The 25,463-nt window shown below is 39.0% G+C and overlaps 1 protein-coding gene across 1 annotated transcript in view; it reads right to left on the bottom strand.

Moving 5' to 3' along the window:
- The window catches only part of TET2 (tet methylcytosine dioxygenase 2), a 135,774-nt gene that overhangs the window by 10,958 nt on the left and 99,353 nt on the right, over window positions 1–25,463 (bottom strand). The window contains exons 3-9 of the mRNA XM_077476664.1: window positions 22,812–22,902; window positions 21,540–21,633; window positions 10,402–10,610; window positions 9,252–9,402; window positions 5,050–5,139; window positions 2,879–3,016; window positions 809–1,166 (exon numbers count right to left, since the gene is read on the bottom strand). Coding sequence (XP_077332790.1) covers window positions 809–1,166; window positions 2,879–3,016; window positions 5,050–5,139; window positions 9,252–9,402; window positions 10,402–10,610; window positions 21,540–21,633; window positions 22,812–22,902 — 1,131 coding nt within the window. The remainder of the gene's footprint in view (window positions 1–808; window positions 1,167–2,878; window positions 3,017–5,049; window positions 5,140–9,251; window positions 9,403–10,401; window positions 10,611–21,539; window positions 21,634–22,811; window positions 22,903–25,463) is intronic.

The following is a 25,463-nucleotide window of genomic DNA, read 5'->3' as shown; positions in this document are numbered from 1 at the left end:
TTTTAATGTTTTTTTTTTACTGAAATGTGTTGTTTCCCAAGACCTAGTGTGGCATAAAAAGTTGGAACTAACACTATTTTATTCTCTAGGGCAGTGATGGCGAACCTTGGCACCCCAGATGTTTTGGAACTACATTTCCCATTATGCTCGACTGCACTGCCGAGTGCATGAGCATCATGGGAAATGTAGTTCCAAAACATCTGGGGTGCCAAGGTTCGCCATCACTGCTCTAGGGTATCTGTGTTCATAAAATATTTAATGTTTGGCAGTTTTATGTTTTTTAGTTCTAAATGAGTTCTCCACTGCTGTGCTAAAGATAACCTCCCTGTCTCCTGATCTCTATCACATAAGGGGGGGGGGGTGTTCTGCAGTCCAGCAGGGGAGAACTCAGACAGGGCTGAAAACACTTCTTGGGATTTCAGTGCAGCAGAGGCAGTAAATGTGCATTTATTACAGCTGAATGTGTTTTGTTTTATTTTGCCAACACAAACTCTAACTTTCAAAAAAGTCAAAATTAGGCAACAGTGCAATCTGTGCAAAAAAGGGGCTCATTCACAAAGATGTGGAGGGTTGTAAATCATAAAAAAAACAAGTGTATTACTGTGCACAGGGACACCCAACAGTACCTGTATGCATGTAGAAATGTGTAGTTACCAGACAGGCGCAGCTTATTTATTTGTAAAGGTGGCCATACCAAGCATCTGACAACCCCAGGCGCAGAAATTCATTTGAATTTAAACAGTGTACGGCCTTCTACACCTATATGAACCCTAATTCAGTCCAAATTCAGGCCATTTAATAAAGTTACCTGCTAGTTGCTTTTCATGATTAGCAGCTTCAGAATGCGCATTCTTATAACGTGAGTTTTTCTCCTTTTCATGTTTACTAGAGCTATTTTCTTGGGATGAAGAGAGCTTCTCTGCTGCTGCCTTCTTTGCTTCCATTTTCTTTTGCCGGCATGTCTTAACAGGTTCTGCCAACATCCTCACTTGCCTGCGGAAAGACGTCAGAACCTGGATAGCACCTGTTCTTTTCTTCTCTTCCTGTGCCTCCTTGCTGCCAAACTCATCTACATTAGAAACTTTGTAAAGAGGTAACACATGAAGCTGTTCATCTTCGGGCATTTTACCAAGTTCACGATTGTCTTCTCTGGTTAAAGTGCAAACCTGTAAAAAATTAATCAGAGAAGTGTTGGAGGGTGTTTATGAAATAAAATATCTGATATAGTTACAAACACATTTAGGCCCCACTTAGATATCGTGTACAAGCATTCCTCCTTGCAATTTTTAAAGAGCAACGTACACGCGTTGCCACGTGTTTTACATTGGGCAGTCTATTCACTTCACTGGGCTGCCCTATACACGTTTATCGCTTAAAAGAAGCTTCTGCTCCTTTTTGGATGTGCCATGAAGAATAATGATACCCAAAGGGTGTTGCGCATATTGCCGCAATTCTGCTGGCGATTCCGAATTGACAAGTGTGAATGGAGCCTTATGCCGCGTACACACGATCGAAATTCTCGTCAGAAAAAGCTCTGATGGTTTTCCCGACGGAATTCCGATGGAATTCGGCTCAAGCTGTCTTGCCTACACATGGTCACACCAAATTCCGATTTATAAAGCGGTGACGTACAACACGTACAATGGGACTAGAAAAAGGAAGTTCAAAAGCCAGTAGCCAATAGCTTCTGTCTCGTAGTTGAATCTGAGCATGCGTGATTTTTGGTATGTCGGAATTGCATACACACGATCGGAATTTCCGATAGAAAGTTTTTCTGTTGGGAAAATTGAGAACATGCTATCAATTTTTGGCTGGCGGAAATTCGGACAGCTAAATTCCAATGGAGCATACACAAGGTCGCATTTTCTGATGAAAAGCTCTCATCTGTCTTTTTCTGGCTGGAATTCCCATCGTGTGTACGCAGCATTAGACATCTTTAATTGTTTGAACAGCAAGAAGAAGCAATGCACTGTGGAACCTTCTATTCTATAATATACATTATTTGAAGTAATACTGATTCCCTCTATCTTTTCTCTTGCATAAATTAACTTCCTAGAGTACTGTCTTGCAATGACAGTTGTGCCTTCTAGATTGACTATGAACAAAAAATAAACTTCAAGCAGGTACATATTAGGATTTTACTCGGCGGAGTGGATAGAGTTCTAATTTAAGGATGAACCACAGGAAAATAGCTAAATATACAGATGAAATGCAAGGGAGCTATTTTGCGTGCCAATGGATTTGTTTTTCTGTCCACCCAGTCCTGGGATCTACACAACTCTGCCCCCCAGCACACCCCTGCATAGTAGGGGAGGGGACCTGACCTTTCTCTGCTACATTTAGGTCACAGTTTCAGGTTTTGTCCCCTCCCCACTCTGTGATAGGCCAGTGAAAGGAGAAGCAGCAGACTGATGAGCTCTTCTTTCTGTTATATACTCCTATCAGCATAACTGAGCACTGCAGCACAGCTGATTGGTTCATTTTGCTGCTTCTAAATTTCCTAATCTGAAATCTGCTTTACTGGGAATTAAAGAGGCTGATACCAAGTCAAATTCTGATATAAGTCAAATTTTATAAATTTATTAATGAATATACAGTGCAGCTTTAAAAATGGATCTATATGACTAATAGAGGATTGTATACACAAGGCATCAGGCAACATCGGAGAATTGAGCTTGCTACCCATTGTGCACAATTTTGACTATATGTTCTGTATTCTGTATTTTCTCTCTTATAATGAAATCTAGACGTGCAACGTGAAAGGAGGCAGAATATTTAATAATTTACAATAAAACACAAGGAGTATTATGACTACAGCAAGTGTAAACCTGACTTAAATCCACGCTAATATTACTTTACAGGCCACAGTCTGACTTACCAGTGTGCTCCCATTTTGCATATTGTGCAAATCTCTGTGGGAATGAGCACAAAAATCCAAACAGGCAGTGACTCCTGAGAAAGGGCGACCTTCTTTCTTACCAAGGCGGCAGTCTGGGGCTCTATGTTCATGCTCGATCTGCAAACGAAACAGGGAACTAGTTATGTGTAGTTGTTAAGATGACTTATATAATTCTATAATCTTCAGCAAAATTCTGGGAATACGAGCATTTTCCAATAAAACAAAAAATCCAAACTAGAAAAAAATGGCATCAAACTAGAAAACAACACTAAGTACAATATATTAAATACTGGGTTTCCAAAGACAGATGTATGATGTCAGATGTAATATCTAGTTAACACATCTTCTCTATATGGGAGTGTCCATCAGTGTCACCAGAGAAAATTCTAGGGAGAATTTTATAATCGTACCTACAAAAAAAAGCACAGAGTACAAATAAAGGGACGCAAGGAGTTTCTGATATTTCGGTCAGGAATGATCAAACCCCTGAGCAATATTTTTCATGTAACCTCTACTGAATGGTACATGTAGGATGAATTCTCCATGGATGGACATAGGCAATATCACTTTATTTCTACTTAATCATAACAATATATATATATATCTTAAGGGTATCTCTTGTCAAAACTTATTTTCAAAGTCTTTTTTTTTTGCTATGTCCTGTTGGGAAAGTTTCCTTTCACTCGATGTCGATATGGGAATCCTCCCGCAGTTACTGTAATTTGTCAGTAGGGAGACTTCCCTGCAGTCAGAATACACTGATTAGAACTGCCATTTGTAGCCGGCGACTCTGATTGATCAGGAAAAACCTGACGGTTGGTTGTACAGAAGTCAATCAGTAGATCAAATTCTTTACAACCAGTCTGCCCATACATGGAAATTCCAACACTCCCTGCTGAACTGGAGGAATTTCAATTCATGTATGGCAGCCTTAAAATTTGGATTTCCTATCACTTTTCATTCCAGTGACAATGACTGCCAGGTCAAATACAGAGAGTGAATCACCCTAGAAGTGATAAAGACAGCAATAAAACACAAGACAAAGGCTCTAACCCTTCCCCGCTTTATTCAAAACATAAAAAAAATAAAAAAGCTTTGTCATGATATGTTCTTTATTGTAATATGAAAAAATCTCTGATGCAATGAGCAAATATTTTACAGAGAAGATGTGGTGATATAGTAGCCATATATAGTAGTGCATTGGTCATGGTGGAAATTTCAATCTCAGCACCTAGCAGTGGTGGCTGGTGCTAAATCTTCTTGCCCCCGGCCACCCCATCCATCCAACCGACCATAACCACCCACCCCACTCCAGGCGCATGATCGATCGCCACTTCCCCCCTGTTGCTCGCCAAGCCCCCCGCCAGCCCCACACTTACCCCATCTCCAGGTCGCAGACTTCGGCGGCTTCCCCCCCGCATCTCCTCCCGAGTCTCAACAGTCACTTCTCCTCCCGGCCAATCAGGTCTTAAGACCCGCGGACAATCGGGTCTTTAGGACTTCTGGTCAATCAGGTCTTAGAACCCACTTCCTGATTGGCCAGGAGGAGAAACAGGAAGACATTAGCAAATATTATTTTGCTAATGTCACATAACTGGGCGGGCTCCGGGCACAGTACTCTGCTCCCTGAGCCCAAACTTTTTGAAGCCAATTATAGCCTCAGGCTCTAATCATCTGAAAATAAAAAAACACAGTTGGAATCCATGCGTCTGGTGCCCTGCATGTAGATTAGGGGCCGGAAGCATGGATGGGGGGTGGTGGCACCCCTGTGCCCCTGCGCCCCGCATGACCGTCCGCCACTGTCACCTAGCAATAAAGAAAGTGTTCGCCCACATAATGCATTTACTCTGTACCATTACTACAACGAATTAGCTGTGCCGCACAAAAGCACAGACAACACTGTAAAGGATGCCCACCCAGGCATCCTTTAAATTGTTAAGACATTTGTTAATGGAAGACATGCTGCGCGGCTCTAACTGACTAGTAGTAAAGTACACGTTATCATATAGGTCTTTACTCTACGTTGTTCACTTGGATCCCATTAGTAAGAAACTCTTCAATGATAGCATTCCAATTATGCAGGCAAATCTCTGCACAGAGGGCTGTTGGACAGTGAAAGCAGCCCTTTTAAGTTGGGCATGATTACATACCTGATTGTTAAAGGCATCTGGTGCAAGTTTCTTGTAAACTGGTGCTATTAGTGTCGACAAATTCTGTAGACTGTCTTCCAATTTCTCTTCCTTAATTAAAAAATAGCAGAGTCATGATGTTTTAAGAAAGCATTTACAACAACCAAAGAAAAAAAATCAAATATGACAGGTCATGTGACCAGGCTCTTTTCTTGTCTTTGTTTTCCCATTAATTAACTTGAATTGAATGTTACTTGCTTCAAAGCCCTGAAGAAAACGAAATGCTGAACACATTAGGACAGTAAATCCCTGTGCTTTGTAAACAGACTTTTAAAAAAAAAGCTTTATGGCCATGGTAAGACTGCTTTAGAAATTGGTATGTATGGCAGTAAGTACACCAGTCAGTGTTTTGTTGCATATTCTGATAAGAGGCAGGTTTGTGGGAATTTGGTTTCCTGTGGGCACTGTATTTGTTAAACTTTGGATGTGCAGGTTAGGGGGTTTGTGCATGCAAAGCTATCATCAATGCTGGACAAGAGACAAGCATCTCCAGATGAGATAATCAGACTGATTGGACTCCACACATGGGTGCTAAGCCCGACTCGCTTCTATGGAACTGGTATAGAAAGAAGAAATGGCTGCACACCATGACTGACATTGAGTCCCTTTATTGCAACATCCCAAAGTGGCACACACAGGAAACTGACAGCTGCAGATGGTTGACGCGTTTCACACAAAGACGCTGTGCCATTTTGGGATGTTGCAATAAATGGACTCAAGATCAGTCATGGTGTGCAGCAATTTCTTCTTTCTACACTCAGACTGCAGTGTGCATACACAACCATAACCTCCCACCACCATAGCTCCAAACTGTCCCTGATTTTCAAGGACTGTCCCTGATTTGGAGCAATGTCCCTCTGTCCCTCATTCCTCCTCATTTGTCCCTAATTTTGGTTTGATCTATATAGATATATATAAAATGCACTTTTTATCTATCAAAAAAATGTTTTCCAGTGCTAAACCTTCACCTGATTTTCTAAATTGCTGCATTTGTAAATTCCAGAAGCCAATATAAAGGAATAGTAGTGATAAAAAAGCACTTGTGGGTTTAACTAATCTTGTTTTTTTTTGTACAATTCTCTTTTAAGGGGACGTGGCAAGGGGTGTGTCCTATGCCTGCGTACTTTTGTTGATAGGTGTCCTCATTCCCATCTCAAAAAGTTGGGAGGTATGCCCACCACTAGTGATTTCTGTGTTAGAACAAAGACAGAAGGTTAAACTGATTTCATAACATTATAAGCAGGGTGTGCCCATACATAACACTAGCACCCATGGCTTTTATTTAGCAAAATTTAACAAAAATAAACCCAGAATAAACATTGGAATTTAACCTAGTGACTGTAAAATGTGCAGTATATAATATGCATATACTTTGTAATTCATTGACAATGAATGTACAAGGCGGAAACTTGAATAAGACACTAAAGCTGGCCATACGCTTTTGCAATTGGAATAGTTTAGCAGGGACTGGTCCAATCTAGATCAGTGTTTGGAAAACCTCTGTCGATCAGTGGCTGCTGCAACTGATCAGTGTATTCTAACAATGGTAGTTTCCACTATCAGAATACAATGTTCTGTGCGTGTGTTGGGGGGGGGGGGCTCTCCCTCCTGATTGGCTGAGATGCAGCATCAGGAGCCATTGGCTCCCACTGCTGTCATTCACAGCCAATGAGGAGTGGGGGTGGGGCTGAGCCGTGCTCTCAGTGTCTTATGGATGCAGAAAGGTGGCTCTCTGGGTCGAGCACACAGGAGTGCCCCCACAGCAAGCGGCTTGCTTTGGGGGCACTTGACAAGGGGAGGCCCAGAGTGCTGGCGGGGGACCCAACAATAGGAGGATCGGTGCTGCTCTGTGCAAAACCACTGCAAAGAGCAGGCACGTATGAAATGTGTATTTTATTTTTTGTATATATATTTTTTTTCCTTTACAATCACTTACACACAATCACATTTATTAAAAGTGGTGTAAGGCACAGCGTAGCAACCCACATAATCAATTAGGAATACATTTACATTGTTCTTTGCATTATCTTTTGGATAAACCTAAATTTGGTATCTACTATTTCATATTCTTGCAATGCACATTACATTTTGGATTTGTCATAAACTATGACTCATTTGTAGTGGGAAGTTGGATTATGCCCAGGCTAAAGTTTAGTGAATAGGGTATTCCCTTTTCTATGGAAAAAAATAATGATCCTTAATTAGACACAAGGGATTTTGTACATTGGAAATCACTAATAGGGATAACATCTTGCTTAACAATAAACTTAATTTGCTTGGGCTTATTACTCATTAATGCTTATTATTACAGTATCTCTGGCTATTACACAACATTGTTATAGTTAAAGTAAGAATACATCAACTCTGTTACACATGATATTTTAGCAAAGTGGTGGATATTTCTTTTTTTTTGGTCTGTGTCATATGAACATTTCTGAATACCAGAAAAGCTTAGTTAGTGATGCTTTACCTCGAGTTATTTTCCTGTCACATGAATTTTTACATGCACATTTCTTGTCTTACACAATAACAACTATTTACATTGTATGAGATTTGACCTAAATTTCACAACCTACCCTCCTCCTTTGAGCCAATAAGTAAAAATGTGTTTCTTCCTCTGTGAGTCTATTGTGATTATGCTATGAAGGCAATACATTCACTAACCTAAGTCCCTCTGGAAAAAGAACAACTTCCATATCTGTTTTAAAACCCTTAAAAGTGGCAGTTCTCTTCAATAGAAGTGCTATTATACTCATCTCTCCGGTGGCATTTTCCTACCTTCCTTCCATTCAAGTGCTGTATCCTCTGTCAGACTTTTTAGCATGCCACAATTCTGGGAATGGTAAAGTTTTTTGCTCCCCCTCCGGGTTCCATCCTCCAACCCCTACCCCTTTACAAGACACAGCAGTGGGATAGGGAAGATAAGTATAATAGCTCTTCTATTGCAACTACCATTAAGATGAGATTCTGCTATAAAATAATAATTCAGGGACCTTTAATTTTCCAGCTTGTAAAAAGTACATAAAAAACATTCAAAAGTAGTCAATGGTTTATGAAAAATTCAATCGCCAAACAATCTTTCTAACGAAAAATTGAGGTGCAAACATGAAAGACCGCATAAAGTAAATATGAATGCTTATTTATGGAAAATGGAGGGACACGCTCTATAGGCATGCCTACCAGAAGCCTCTTTTGTGTGGAAAAAAAACAACCGACTGGGAAAGATCCAACCTGTCCAATTACATTTTCTCCCATGAAGGCTCAAGAAAGGAATATCTGGCATGGTTGGAATGGGTAGGACTCACAGACATGGGAAAATCCCCTTATTGGGCAGATTTCTCTAATATCAGGTACAGGAATCTTCATGTGTTTCTATCTAGTTTATAGCCAATGTCATATCTGCTAAGTACTTTTTAATGCAATAATGATTTCACAAAGAATCAGATATATGTGGGGACCCTATCCTGTTTAGTTATGTCACTCGTAAAATTTAGCATGTTGCTGCTTAGCTGTAGCCTGAGCTGTTATTTACCTTTTTTGGCTCGGTAGATCTTCCCCAATCTTAATGGGTTGGTAGCTTCTGCCTGTTACTGTGAAATGGGTTCCAATAAGCAGATTGGAAAGTCAAACCCAGAGCTATGAATATGTATCTGACCCAACCAATCCCTGATGGGTTGCACAGAGGTGCGGCTTGAGAGATAATAAATATTTGTTACACATTTCCATAACTTAAACAACTCGTAAAGGGACTACTGCTACTATTGCTACTTTTAAATATCTGTCTTTTTTTGGTGGTATCCTGCACCCCTAAACCTTCCATCCTAGAATAGAATTCAGCAAAAAAAGGTAAAAAAGACTAAAGTAATGCTTATTTACTCCCTCCCCACCGTAGACAAAGAACCCTACCCTGGCATTGAAATGATAGTCCACCAAGGGGGTGCTATTGATCATCAACAATACCAATGTCTTCTGACAGGTTTGAAAACATTTAATGAAATTCACAGTAGAAATCCTAATACATCACTGAGAGAGAGAGAGAACTTAGACTATACAAAATCATACCTAATATATTTAGAATCCAACCAAGCTTATATGTGGCAGATATAGGGCTTGTGCAGATAATTAACAACAAATAAACTTCCAAGAAATCAAGAAACACTCACCTCTCTTGGGTCATCACAAAGAAGTTTGAATTTTCTGGGGATTTTGCTTCTGGCAAACTTGCACCCGTTGTAGTACATGCTCCAAGAGCACCCAAAGGAAAACGAGGCACCACAGGTTTCGGGGTCCAGCCCCTGACATGCACAAGTACGCCTAAAGGTTAACAAATATTTTAGATCTGACTTTGTAACAATACAGAAAATATAGAAAGAAAGTCTTCTGTTCTAAGCATGTTGGGTTTTGGGGTAGATGGATTAGAACCCCAGTCAGGCTTTTATTGCTGTCTATGTCCCTGGTAGGGAGATTCACCCTCTCTATTTGTCCTGTTTATCATTGAAAGTGAAAGTAAAAGAAAATGCTACATTTTGAGCTGTCTCCAGAAAACTAATGGAAAGGGAATCTTCCAATTGGGACACTAGTTCTGACCTGGCGGTTCCCAAGAGAGTCCCTCAATTTGCAGGATTTCCTCTCACTTTCTGTTTAGCTATGGGATAGGAATGTCAAAAATAAACCTTACAGGGGTTAGTCTATCCAAAATCACAAAAAAAGTTTTATCTATAGTTCTACTTTAATTAAATTGTATTAGTACAAAAGAAACGCGTTACTAGACTATAACAAAGGGCTACACACAGATCAAAATTTGGCCTGTGACTGCTGATCTGGCTGAAATTTGGTCCTTGCGTCTCCAGTTTTAGTTTGGGGCGCTCACGTCCTGTTCCTTGTGGGACACAAATTGGAGAAAAGTCACCAATGGGGCACAGACAGCAAATCAAAACTTGCCAGGGATTTTATTCATACTCTGCTCTATTTAAAAAAATGACTTTAGATAAACTTTAATGTTGCCATCCGTTTTTCTGCTGAGTTTTTCCTTCAGATTTACCAAAACCATATATAATGTGAGGTCAAACCTTAGGAGTTTCAATTTGTATGCAATCAGACAGGCCCTTGCACTACATGGTTTTGGTAAACCTGAAGGAAAAACTCAGCAGAAAAACTGATAGTGTGTATGGGGCTTAAGGAATTTTTTCACTTTATTGAATGTTTCATGTGAAATAAATAAAATATACATTCATTTGTATTGCATGTATTGTAAGTTAACTGAGAAATAACACATTAAATATAAAGTTTAAAACTGATCACAAAACAACTTACTCCTCATTGAGAGCACAGCGTCTGTTTGTTAGGGTTCCATATCTTCTTAGTGTTCCTGTTAGTTCGGAGTACAGCTTGTCAGCTAAAGTTAGAGATATGCCTTCCCATACCAGAATCAGAATCACAATAACCGCCGTTTCACAGGAGTGGCCTGCCCGTTCTCTCACCAAGCACAGCATCTTTTCCTCCACTCCACCCCGCCGAATGACCTGTTAACATATCAGTATATACATATGTGGTCTAGTGGAGTCCAGAATTCAAAATAAGCAACTCTATAAAAAGTATATATGCAAAAGCTACCAGTCACATTTTTAAATTTTGAACTATTACTTTATAAATGTTGTACTTATCTTGCCCACTGCACATCTGTGTTGTACTGCAGAGATATAGCACCCTGAAAAACCTTCAGAATCTGACACTTCCAGGAGTGTCAGATTTCTGGACCCCTCTGCATTCTGTAGTTCTTTCCACTGGCCCCCATGTCACTACAAACATAGTAGCAACATTAATGGCTGGTGGATCGCACCACTGAGTGCAGCATGGAGATTAGGCCTTCAACGCAGAGATGTATGTGTGAACTCTCTTGTTTGCAGGGAGCACTTTGTTTTTCCTTTTTATTCTATTGACAAGGTTGCTTTAAAATATATAGTTCAATTTACATCTTTGGCAGATCTGTATCCACATTTATTATGAACAATGTTTAACCTCTTTCTAGACCCCACAGATGTATATGAGTCCCACAAAAATAGTATTGCAGTAATGATATTTGCAAATTATTAGGTTAAATTCACAAAACCATCAGTCATAAATGCCTTTATTGAGCTGTGCCTTTTATTAGGTCTATTAGGAAAGAAGGAAGCATTTGAAATGGTGATAAAATATTTATTATTGGGATAAAACAATGATAATTATATTGAGATAATAATTGTCCAATATATGTAAAGAACAACAGTTTCACACCTAAGTCATATTTCTGTGTTTTTAAGTTTAGAAAAGTAACAATTTTAAGAGAAAATTAGATTATATCAAACAGATTTAAAACATATTTCACAAAAAATCTTTTTTATTTTAATGTTTATACATATTACTAGGGATACTAGTGATTTTTTTTTTCATATACTGATAACCAGCGTGTACAAACAGACAAAATACTAAATATGTACTCTCATTGAAGAAAAAAAAAGCATACATCTCATGTCAGCCTACCTACATGTTTTTTTGTATTAAAACTTTAATTTGGAAATTAATTAATTTAAAGGCATAACATAGCATTGTCTTGAAAAACCCAATATGTTTAGGCAACAACAGAAAATAAATGTAAATGCCAATCATATTTACTTTAAAATTCAGGATTTTGAGAGATCACTAGGGAAGGAATTGAAAGAAAACACACACTGACAAGAAAAAATCATGTGCAGATCCCTGAGCAATACTAATTAGGAGAATACAACATTAAATTAGTCAAAGCAATCACTGACTTGGCCAGCCGTACATGGACTGAAATGTATCTGGTTGTACAGAAGGAGATCTATTGATCAACATCTGTACAACCAGCCTGCCAGAATTTTCCAGATCAATCAATACCACTGGCTATAGCTAGCAACATTGATCATTGTATTCTGATGGCAGGGAAGGCTACCAGAATACAATACCACATTGGGAGGGATTCCCTCATCCACATCAATGATGGGGATGGGGAAATCTGATATTTTTTTTTTGCATTCAACCTGCTGGTTGAAAAAAAAAAAGAGAGAAAAAAAGTTGAATGTATGAACTGCTTGAAGAGGAAGCCCCCCCCCCCCCCCCATGAAAACACAAATACTGCAGCTGATGACTTTTAAGATTAGGACACTTACCTGTCCAGGGTTCCCACGATGTTGGCACTCCAGTAAATTTTTGGATCGGCTCTCCGGTGCTACAGCCATTCACGGTAAGGAAAACCGGCAGTGAAGCTTTTCGACTTCACAGCCAGTTCCCTACTGCGCATGCGCAAAGTGCTCTGCTCTTTCTAACTGGCCTGGCAGAGGAGGAAGGTGGGGGGGCGAACTTCCATGGGACAGCGCCGTGGTGAGGAGTATCTGTCAAAAACAGGCTCCGAGGGTTCTCCGCGTTGTCTACAGTTTTATTCAAGTGTTCTATACCAAGTCTGTGGCAGAAACTTTGCTTTGATTTAAGCACCCTGTTGGCTGCTAGGCCTGGTGAGAGATGGACTATCCAATAAGGGTGAGGATCCAGCTGTGAATGGCTATTCTCTGGATTTCCTTATGTGAGAGACTTTTCATATTTGACTTAGCACTAAGAGTACCTGGATTTTCCTACCTAAACCCTCTAACCCTCCATTGAGAGAATGTGTTTGTTAACTATTTTTGCAAATAAAAATCCCTTTAAGTGGATCTGGTCTCTACAGTTCTTGGGCCATCTACCTCGGAAAACCCATAGACACACACGAGGTCAAGAAGGTAACGGTAAGCCCAATAAAATCAGCCGCTCCTTCGGGGGTCAGTGCTACATATGGTTATGGATGCATCATCACATTTTTTCCTTTTTCTTTTGTTTCACTGTTTGGTATCGCATAGCCCCAAAAAATTCCCCCAGGATTTTCCCCTAGTGGGTTAATTCGATGTATTCCAGAGATGGATACTAATTCATGTTAAGGCTCAGAAACACAGCATTGTAAAAAACGATCCCACAATCCTCAATAATGAACTATGATTAGCTGTACACATGGACTGAAAGTCAGCAGGTTTCTGCCGAACCGTCCATTTATGGTCCATTTTCGGCCCATGTGTAGCTGGCATTAGTGAGTGGAAAGCTGGATGATTGACCAGGGTTTCAGTTTTCAGCATGCACAGAAGGGGTGGCAAATATTTTGCCTGGTCACAACAAATTGATTGTGGCTGTTTAGGGCACAGGGTTTGTGGTGCTGCAGGGTGTACAAGGTGAACACTGCTGTGCGGCTCCATTCAATCTAGCCTACAGTGGCAGCTACAATTTACAAGGCATTCGCAGCACACTCAGGGGTGGACAGTGAAAGAGGCATTTACTGTAGAAGAGACAAATGTATCAACTAACAAGACAAGAGTAATACACTGGTGTGTTATTGTGTTACTGTATTACTGTGTGTGTTTTTGTGAAAGTTACTGTGTATCTTAATTTGTGTGTGTGCGCAAGTTACTGTGTATCTTAATGTGTGTGTGTGGGCAAATTAGGGTTGTACCGATACCACCCTTTTAAGACCGAGTACAAGTACCGATACTTTTTTCAAATACTCGCCGATACTTTTAATGTCATGTGACAGTGGCCCTAATATGTAGCACTGATGGGCACTGATAGGTGGCACTGATGAGGCGTGGACTGTGTCAGTAGCATTTAATTTTTTATTTTTTTTACAATTTTATTTTCTACAACCCCTGACATCTCCCCTTTGTGACAGGAAAAGGGACTGAGGACACAGATTCCCCAGTCCCTTTTTCAGCAGCCTCAGCTGCACTGGAGATGAATGGAGAGGAGACAGTGGCTCCTCTCCATTCATAAACTGAACCATCGTAAACACAGCTTACAATGCTCAGTTATGACTGGACAGGGTCAGTGACTCTTTCCATTCAGAAAAGGAAGGAGCCGGTAAATGACATATTTGGGACAGTGCGGAGGATTACAGAGGGGGACCAGAGGAGGACATGGGGAAACCGGAGGAGCAAAGGGTTGAGCGCACAGAAGAGGACATGGGGGCACTGGAGGAGCAAAGAGAGGAGCACACAGAGGAACCAGAGGAGGACATGGAGGGGGACCAGAGGAGGACACAGGGGACCAGACTGGAGCACACAGAGAACACAGAGGAGGTAGAGGAAGATACAGGGGACAGTCAGGGATGATTGGTGCGGCGACCACAGAGTGGACCAGTGCCTGATCATTAAGGAGGATATCATTATCACCTGGAGTGGTGTTATCAATTTGTTCACTAAGAGAGAGACAGTAATTTGTACTAGGGTTTCACCAATATCGATACTAGTATCGGTGCCGATACCGAGCATTTTCACGAGTACTTGTACCCGTGAAAATGCTCTGATTCTTGACCTGATACCCGGACAGTCAGGGACGATCGCTGCATGGGGGGGAGTTACAATCACCGATCTCCCTGTGTGGCTTTCAATAAAGTATGAGTACTCGTGCAGATGCTCAGTATCAATACTAATATCGGTATCGGTGCAACTCTAGTGCAAATTACTGTCTCTCTCTTAATGAACAAACACATAACACTGCTCCAGGTGATAATGATATCCCCCTCAATGATCATGTGCTGGTCCAGTACGTGGCCTGGGCAAGTGATTAAAATGGCAAACGAATGACCACACTCCAAAATTAAGGAAAAAAGTTTTATTGTATAAAAAGCATCCAACATAAAAAATATTTACAGCAACAGCATAACAGATTATTCCATATTAATACATATACATACTATCCAATCACAGTTATGTTCATAATTTTATCTTATCATTATCAACAAATAAAGTATATATGCAAGGTTTGTTGAGACCACATACAGTACAATGATAATGTAAATATAGATATAAATATGGTGTATGTTTAAATATGTAACAGTCAGTCTAGATTGCATTAATACAAATCGGATGTATCAAAATGACCATAATTACTCATAGTAGTTTGTCACATCCCATTCCAAATTCAATCCATCAGGTATTCTACTTTTTAATAAAAAAATTAAAAATACCTCTGTTTTGCATAAGTGGTGGAAAATATCCAACCCAGCCCCCCCCCCCCCTCCACTGGTTTTTTTTTTCTTTTTTCTATAATTTGGACTTTATCTAGGGACAGATCTCCATTATGTGTTTATAATTAAAAAGACGAGCAACATTTGTGGATCTATTACCCCTGATGTCACCCAAGTGTTCCCTAAATCTATCTATCTATCTATCTATCTATCTATCTATCTATCTATCTATCTATCTATCTATCTATCTATCTATCTATATATCTATCTATCTAAATCTATCTATCTAGTCTTCGAATAGTCCTTCCAACATATTGCTTAGAGCAAGCACCACATGTTATAACATAAATTAGACATGGGCGCTGTCAAAAAATGTTTTGTTTAGTTTCGTATGCAAAAAATATTATACGAATTTTCGTTAGATTCGTAAACTTTTTGTTAAAATAATGAAAGTTCGTTATGATGAATTTATCATTATGAGGGGCTCCCACCATCCATGTGCTGTGCTGACTTCCTGGGTTTTTAACCTTTAGTTTTGTTAACTTTTCGTAACAATTACAAATGTTCTTTATCATGAATTTATCATTATGAGGGTTCCCACCATCCCTGTGCTGAGTTCCTGGGTCTGAGTGTACACCCGCTGTGCCCATTAGGAGGGGTTCCCACCATCCATGTGCTGTGCTGATTTCCTCTGATTGGTGAACAAAACACCAGGCACAATTCTGTTAATTTGGATCCGAAATTCCGAAATTCGTTAACAAAATTTCGTATAAAATTCATAAGCATAGAAATTCCCCATAAGGTTCCCACCATTCCTGTGCTGACTTCCTGGGATTTTAACTTTTAGGTTCGTTAACTTTTCAGAACAATTAGGAATTTTCGTTATGATGAATTTATCATTATGAGGGGCTCCCACCATCCCTGTGCTGACTTCCTGTTTTTTTAACTTTTAGGTTTGTTAACTTTTCGTAACAATTACGAATTTTCATTATGAATATGGATCCGAAATTCGTAAACAAAATTTCGTATTTCATACGGAATTCGTATGCATAAAAATTTGTATTTCGGATTCGTACAAATGTACGACTTTCCGGAATTTCGTACGAAATGAATCGCACATGTCTAACATAAATTACATATGAAGTGTTACAATTGAAGGATTTATTAAATTTAAAAACTCTACCATTGCTCGAATGTACATCCCGACCCGGCAACATATGGGAAAAAGAGATGCACTCAGAAGAACCACATTAAAAGTTCCCTTTAAAATGCAGCCAAGTGGATGATTGGGTATATGCACTGATTGAAATAAACTCGGGGCTAAACAATTACCCAAATATTTAGCTTTTTAGCTACAAATTCAATACCATGATCTAGAATTTGTGCACATATGGGGTCATTGGACAATAACAGTGAATATTTTTGTGTTATATGCTTAATCTGTTTAAACTCCAGACTGTATGAGAGCACCAGAGATTTTTTTTATGGTCACTCTCTCTATTAACTTGTTTCCATATACTCTTATTGTGTAATAACTCATGTCTGTTCTTATTGAGGGCAATAGAATAGGCCCTATCCAAGTACCACCTAGGATATCCCCTTGACAAAACTCTATCATACATTAAAGTAGATTCTCTATCAAAATCCAATTGGGTTCTACAAAGAAAAGAAACCACTTTGGGGTTACTCATACCTGTAAATTGCAAATTGCACTGATTATCATTCAGATACAATAAAAAGGCAATAAGATCAACATCTCTTTTACAAACAAATGAAGATTGTCTATATATCGAAAATACAAAATAATGAGACTCCTGAAGGGTTTCCAAAGATGTGGGAATGCTCCCACCAACCCATGAAAAGGTTGGCAAGTGAAGGAGTAAATTTTCGCTGCCCTACATTTCTGGAGATAGTGAACCCCATCAAAGGCAAAGTAATTATGAGTCAATAAGAAATCTAGAGTCTCTAAAATAAAGACACGAAGTTCCGATGACAAACCAGTGCAATGTTCAAGAAAAAACAAAGTAGCAGCATTTGCCAGCATGTGTGGTATAGCAGAATACAGACTGGATACATCACACATAATCCAGATATAATGCTCACACCAAACAAATGTATCCATAATAGACAGTAATGATTAGTATCCCTCAAATAGCTAGGTAAGCTGTGTAAGAATGGCTAACGTTGTCCATCCATCCATTGTCCTAAGCGCTCACTGCGGGATCCAATACCCAAAACTATTGGTCTGCCACATAATGGGTCAAGACCTTTATGACATTTTGGCAGATGGTGAAAAATGCATACAATTGGGAATTCTGGAACTAATGCTTGTGCTATTTTAGTAAATAGCAAAATGCCCCTAAGCTTGCCCCTTTATTAATTAAACTTTTTAGAATTGTTTTATAGTTATCTGTAGGGTTGCTTTCAAGCGGAAAATAAATGTCAATATGACTTAACTGTCTAAGGGCCTCACCCCTATATGCAGCAGTGTCCAGAACAATCACCGATCCCACTTTGTCCACATTACTGATCATAATGGTTTTGTCCTCCATGAAATATTCAAAGCAGATCTTTCTAAAATGGAGAGATTGTCTCTTTCAATTCGAGATTGGAATGACGTGTGTGTAGTTAAGTCAAATAGATCTCTCTCTACCAATCTCTAGAATATATCCATGTCCAAACTGCGGGACTGTATGGGATAAAAATCTGATGGCATACAAAACTCTCTGGGTGTCACCACCATCAGTCTCGCATCCAGACAAGGGTAGTTGTTCAATTTCCAAATCCTCCAAATCAATAATTGCACAATTCTCTCTAAAAGACAAAATACTAGGATCAACAGAACATTCATTAGTGCTAATATCATTCCTTTGTATACTATCGTCTTCATTAAAATAATGTTGACGAACAGTTAAGTTACAAATAAATGTATTAATGTCCAAAATAGTATTAAATGGATCAAAGTGTGCATGAGGACAAAAGTTCAAACCCTTAGATAGAAGAGACGTTTCTTCATCTGTTAAGGTTCTATGTGACACATTTATCACATTATTACATGTACTCACTTCTGAGCTCTGAGGGCATAGCGTGCCTGAGTGGAATCCCTATGTTTTCTCCACCCCTTCTAGTTTTCTTTTTTTTTTTGTGATGAGGCTTCTTATTCTTGAATTTGTACTGTCCATTTTTTGAAGACATCGGTGTGCTTGCTTGATTGGCAAGACCAGAACAAACCCGTTTCTTGTGCGAATTGCCATAACGATCCCATGGGTGTATTTTCTTCCAAACATAAACATTGTTAAGTTTATAATCCAATTTATCATGGAGAAGCTTCTTTCCAGCAATAGTATCCATCTTGATTTTATTAACTATCTTATTAAGTTGTTGATACAGTGCAGCAAACTGGGTCACATGTTGCAAAGGTAAGATCTCTTGTTGTAAAGAGGTAATTTCTTCTTGTAATTTCTCCAGTTTGCTAGTCTTGTGAGTAACGTTCAAGTTCATCAAATCAACAGAACAAGTTGAAAGAATGTCATTACATTGTTTTTTAAATGCATCACTGGATAATTCAAACGTGGGGAATTTCTTGATGCAAAGATCTCTTGGTATATGTTCCATAGATAAATATTCTTGCATGGTGTTTTTTTACCCAGTATGCTTTTACTTCCTTGACCATACATTTTTCCAATATCTGGAAAAGTAATTTATTGGATCCAGAATCTTCATTTACTTGTTTAAAGGCATTTTGTGCATCGATTCTAAAAGGATTATTATCCAAAGTTCTAAACGTGCGACTGTCAAACCTCCGGCAGAGTCCTGAGCTGTTTTCATAGTCATTGTTAATGGTTGGATGCCTTTAGAACAGCAATCAGCCCGATAAAAGATGATATAGGGAACAGAAATAAAAGTACACAGCTCACTGAGCAGGCATCTTGTACATGGAAGGCAGCAATGCAATGAACAAACAGATAACGCCGCTCCAGGTGATAATGATATCCTCCTTAATGATCATGATGGTGCTGGTCCAGTCCATGGTCTGGGCAAGTGATTCCATGGGGTCATTTTATTAGCTGTGCAATTGTCTTCTTATAATTTAGATGATTGGTTGTTTATATTTCTTGCACATCTATATTATATATATATATATATATATATATATATATATATATCTTAAATAGAACTGGGAATAAGTATATGTGTGTGATTCTTTTTAAGACAAATATATATATATATATATATATATATATATATATATATATATATATATATATATATATATATATATATATAATTTTTCTCCTTATAGCTATATATATATTCTTACTATTGGTTTTAGTTGTGGCTCTTTTTGTGATGTTTGTCTGGAGCAGAGCCAATTAAGCACTTTAATATCATTCAGCTGTGTTATGACTATTTAAGGTATGTGGTTGCTAGTGCTTATGGGTTATGATTAAGCAAAGAAATTCTTGAAACGCGTCAACCATGCTCCCCTCTGTGCGTGGCATGATGCTGTTGCTGTAAATATTTTTGATGTTGGGTGCTTTTTATACAATAAAGCTTTTTTCCTTATTTTTGGAGTGCGGTCATTCGCTTTGCCATTTGAATCTCCCTTAAGCTGGACACAGACAGATTGAAATGTGGCCAGTTCAGCAAGCATCAGACAAAATTCAACCTGTGTGTGGCCATCCCTATTTGACAAAAGTCAATTGTTAGATCAGCTTTTGTAGAAAAAACACGCTATAAAATGTCTGTTGATCAGTGACTGCAACCGTTCTGACTGCCAGTGCTTACAATATTTCCTCTTAAAGATAAGTTCACCTTTTTAAAAAAAATTATAATTGCACATCTTTTTTCAGGTAACAAAAATTTGCATTTATTCTTTTTTTTTGTTGGGAGCCTGGAAAGCATTGCACCCGTCATCAGCAGATCATGGGTGCAATGCAGGGCTTTTGCAGACTGTGGGTAAGCGGTTTGGGTGTACATCGTATGTCCAAACAGTTGTACACTAACAGGAAGCATCAATGAACTACCACAGTGCTCAACAGTGCCGTGGTAGTTCATTAATAACTAAAAGCCAACAGCCACAAAGACTGCCAGACCTTGTAGTTTTCAATTCACAGAACTCTGTGAATGAGTGACGTGGCAAGGCGGGCTCAGCCACGTTCTTTGCAGATTTTTAAGATTACCCATCGCCTGTCACATCAGGGCACCAGGGATGATTGGGGGCTGGTGGATTTGTAACATGTAGCATGTTACACAAAAATTTACTTATCCTTTAATGACCCCTGACGCTATAGCATCCTTTTCTATCATTGACCACCAATGCTGAATTCTCTTTCAACTGACCACTGACAATTTTCCCACTTTTTTCTTTGTGCAGAAAAACTATTCAAAGGAAGAGATTATTTTTTTAAATGATCTTCTGTCTTTGAATTGATGTTTGTTTGTGAGGTTCCTGCCTGTGACACAGTAATTATAGAGTAAGTTGTAGATTAAAGAACTGCAGTTTTTGTTTAAAAAAGTGCATACAGCGAGTAGACTCGGGTTCTATGTAATTATTTGCTATGAAGTTAGGCTCACCATTTCATGTACTATGAAAAAAGCTATGAGTGCTCCACACTTTACTCGTTACCCAAATTAGCCCAAAGACTATCTCTTTGTATGTTCTTCCATAGCTGGCCTTAAAGGGTAAAAAACCCAAGAACAAAAATGTATTATATTGCAGCTTAGGTGACTGCATACGCTTTCTTTTTTTGTAACCCACCCCTATTCCTTGTCAACCAATACATTACTGTCTATGGTCAATGTATCTATAATATGCTGTTGAGAACAGGAGGTGGTTTACTACTGTTTTCAGAGGTTTGTTATGTACTTAGTCTGTAGAGGCTGAAAGATTTACCACTATCTGTTAAACCTAAACACACCCACAGTTACCTTTATGTGTTTGCTCCTTGTTCTGTTAAGACGCCTGTCACAAAGTGCAGAGTTTCTGCATAAGGGCTCCCGTTGTAATATTTTCCATGGGCTCACCCCATTTTGTACAAAATTGGCCCTGGATAGGGCGTTGATTTATTAAAAGAGCATATTCACTTTGAAAAATTAATTTTCACTTAGCTAAACAAATAAGGTAAAGCTAAGTGAAAATCTATATTGCAAAGAACTACCAAATCACATGCAAAGAAAATTGAAAAAAATATATTTTTGCTCACATATAATTGCATAAAGTCAACACAATTCTTCCCAATCATTAGTGAGTAAAAGAAAGTATGACTGTACTTTCTTGTGGCATAAAAAACTTTAGATTATACATACCGCTAGTGGAGAATCTATAAATGATGTAAATAATTAAATTTGTGACCTAGGGGATGGTTTCTTATGGACTTATGGAAACATACAAATTATTATTACTTACCCATTTTGCTATTGGGCATCCCTGAGAGCTCTTCCCTTCTTTCCCTGTATAAAGTACTCGCTCAATCCTGATGGCCTTTCCCTTCTGGCCAAACCTAAAAACAGTTAATGTAAACATAAGATTTTTTTTTTTTAAAAAAGGTCAACAATGACCTCCATCCTGCCAAAGGATTTCCATCCATTCAGTCCTAAAAACCCAAACTCAATCCAATCGGACCCTCCAGTCTTCTCTATGGAGTGGCGGCTGTCAACAGATATGTGTCCGTTGACACCCGCTGACATCTGATCCAATCCTGTCTGCCAAAAACATATGGATGGGGATCTGTTCCCCATTTTTCTAGCGGATCGAATGGCAGTCGGGTGTATATGGACAGTCGGACAGTTTACATATGACCGCCGATAGAGGAGAGCGGCTGTGTCTGTGGCTGCTCTGCATAACTGGAAACAGACACAAGCCACTCATCCGCCTGCTCAACAGGGATCAGTTTACATATGACCGCCCATAGAGGAGAGTGGGCTGTGTCTGTGGTTGCTCTGCATAACTGGAAACAGACACGGGCCACTCATCCGCCTGCTCAGCAGGGATCAGCGGACAGATTCTCCGCTGAGCCAGCGGAGTCCAACGATGCCCGCCCAATGTGTAAGGGCACTTAAGCCTGGTACATTCTAAGTTTCTTTTTATCGTTCAACCCAGCGGGCTGAACAAAGAAAACAACCTGACAGATCACTGTACTAACACAAGCAATGTTAGTACAGCAATCTCCCCTTCCTCTTAACAAGTAGGATTGCAATGGTGACACTTTCCTGCTCCCAGTCTGCTAACTGAACAGTAAAGGGGAGCTCCAACAGACTGAAGAGGTAGTTTCTGTGCTTACTCTGCTTTCTCCTCCCCCCATCTTGCTCTTTGTAAGCACATTTGTATGCTGCACACCTGATGATCAGACGCATCTTGGTACTGACCAACCCGCTTAGTCGTTTATTCATTTGTAGAGTGCGGTATGAATTTTGAATCTTATCCGCCTGGAATTCAGCCTTAATTCAACTTATTTTAAAGTATTCATTTATATGCCACAATAAAACAAAACAAAAATACAACAATGGTTTTACAATTGATAGTGATGCCATATCATCATATAGTGCTGCTATAAATTCACACTTTTGACCTAATCTATTGAGAGAGTTTTAAAAAATATATATTTTACTGTATTTCTTTCAGCATGAAATAATAGCTTTTTCTGATTCATATCATGGCTGATATATTGTAATTATTTACCTTTCTTCCAAAATTTCTCTAATGGCTGCCACATTCGGTCCAGCACCAAGATGAGTATAGTATGGTCCTTCATCTTTCTCAACGATTTGATCTGTGTAAAGTCACAAAAAAAATGTCCTTAGGTCTTCAGGAAAGTTTTTACAAAATTCAGCATTGAAAGACATCTGGAAAATGCAGCAAGGAGTTGGGATGTCATGTTTATAAAATTTTATTGACACCAAAATGTACTTCTAGCAAAAACGAATTAGAACAGTAACAATTCACTAAAGCAATAGAATTGTTGATAAACATTGGTTAGGCAGGCGATACATGGTCCATTTTGCAAAAAATTTGTACGATACCCCATCACACAGGCAGTGCTGATATTGGAATCAGCAATTGTTTTCTCCGGGGCGAAGCGGGGAAGGAGGGTTAGGTGGGGGAAGCCATCCTTGTCGGGAGAAGACAGTGATTATCGCTAGAGGCCATAGCAGCCACTAGCAATAATCGCAAGAGAGTCAGACAGGCTGGTTATACTCAAGTTGATCGATCAATGTGGTAGATTCAGCCTGCCCATTACAGCTTTGAATTTTGTCCAGTTCCTGCTGAACCGGCCAAGATTCAAACCAGGCATGGGCGACCTTAACTTATTACCTGGACATTTTATACATGATTAATCTAGATTAGAAACCCAGATGATTAACCTTGTATGCCCAGGACTAGCATTGTGTTTGGATGAAAAAAAAAAATCTAGAGTTCTGTATCAAAGCTGTGTTGACTAGTATTGTGTTTAGATGAAAACAAAAATATCTAGAGTTCTGTGTCGAAGCTTATGCAGGACTGAGAACTCCCACCTCACCTGACAGTGCTTGGGCTGTTCCCCATATTGTAGGAGAAAGGGGAGAAGGTGTTCTCCCATTCCTGTAAGTACAGAGTATCTCCAAGGACTCCAGCTGGAAGATGGGGGAATAAGAGAGCCTGGGGGTGGTAAGAGTAACAGAAGAGGTGGACTATAAAGAGAATATGTTTTGATTAGACCAAGTTGCAAGTTTTACACTACAACATATACAAAACTTGGGCCCATAATGTGGAAAATTATCTTGCTGGAAACATTTTTGTATGATTATTAAATCAAATATCCTAAGTTGCCCTTTTGCTTTCAAGAAGACCACTAGTGAGACGCAGTAAATTCTAGCCCATCCCTATAACTTCTTACAAAATTTCTGAAAATGTCAGGGCCTTTATGCATATTTGAAGATATACACGAACTAGCCATAGAAAAAGGGCACTCACTGGCATCTAAAGGAGCATATAAAAAGCATCATTCAAAATTGTTTTGGTGGGTCACATCATACCTTTATCAAAGCTGAGACCCACTAGAATGTTGGTAGAAAAACAAAGCCTTTAGGTCTGTGAATGTTCCTATGGAGTTGATATACTAAAGACAAATTAACTGTCCACTTTGCACAGGAAGTTACACTTTAAAATACATTTTCTCAAATGCTTAGTAAAGGAGGTGAAGCTCTGCTAATTTCCATTATCCAACCATGTACAAGCAAAAATGCTGTTATATTTTATTTTCTTTGCACGTGACTTAGTTTTCTCTGCTAAGTGAAGTTTTACTACATTCACCCTGAGGAAACTCCCTTGCAAAGTGCAACTTCCCTTGTAAAGTGAACAACCTCTATCTTGCTAAAACAACCCCTGTCTCCAAAACACACACACATATAATATATATATATATATATATATATATATATATATATATATATATATATATATATGAGTATATAACAATTCAAACTTGTCTGCAGCTTCCCCTTCAGCTTCTCAACTGAATGATTCAGTTGCCAAGAAATCTTAGCAAGACAGAAGAATCATGTAATATCAATTGTTGTCACTGGCTATTTTAATTATTGCACATTATCCAGAAGGCGATAACAAGGGAATACAAAAACACAAGGGAACCCATGTATGTTAGCAAATATGTTCCTAGGCAGGCCATACATTATACAATTTCTGTTTTTTCAACCAGCATGTCCAATGAAAAAAAATGTGGCCATACACACATTTGAGGCGGATGGGGGAATCACTCCTGCTGTACTTCTACAGCCCTCAGAACACAATGAACAGTGTTGCCTGCTACAGCTGGTGGCATTGATCGTTCGGAAAAAACCCTGACAAAGTGATTGTACAGAAGTTAATTGATAGACAACAGGGTGCCCATACATGGATTGAAATTCAGCCAGTCCCTGGCAAACCGGCTAAATTTCGATCCATGTATGGCCGGCTTTACTTTACTGCTTCTTGAATGATGTTTGATGACATGCAAAACACCATCTAGTGACAGTAGGTTTGATAACAAAGGAATAACAATGTAAATCACTTAGCTTAGTGAATGAGATGTCATTGAATCATGTGCAAGCAAAAATCCTTCTTTTGTATTCCCTTTGCACATGATTGGGTATTCAAAGTAAACACAGCTTCACTTTATTTACCAAGCTAAGAGAACATTCACATTGCAACATCAACATACACTTTTCGAAATGAGAATTCACCTGGCTAAATGATAAATAACAGTCTCTATTTCTTTCGAAAATCATCCACAGTATGTATCATATAATATTTATTGCTCAATAAGCATACACATTTGGTAAGGGGAGGGGGGGTGAT

This window comes from Lithobates pipiens, unplaced genomic scaffold, assembly GCF_037356315.1.
Source record: "Lithobates pipiens isolate NorthernLeopardFrog02 unplaced genomic scaffold, aLitPip1_a1.2 Scaffold_13, whole genome shotgun sequence".
In the NCBI taxonomy this organism is placed as follows: Eukaryota; Metazoa; Chordata; class Amphibia; order Anura; family Ranidae; genus Lithobates; species Lithobates pipiens.
This window is presented reverse-complemented; position numbering and strand designations above follow the sequence as displayed.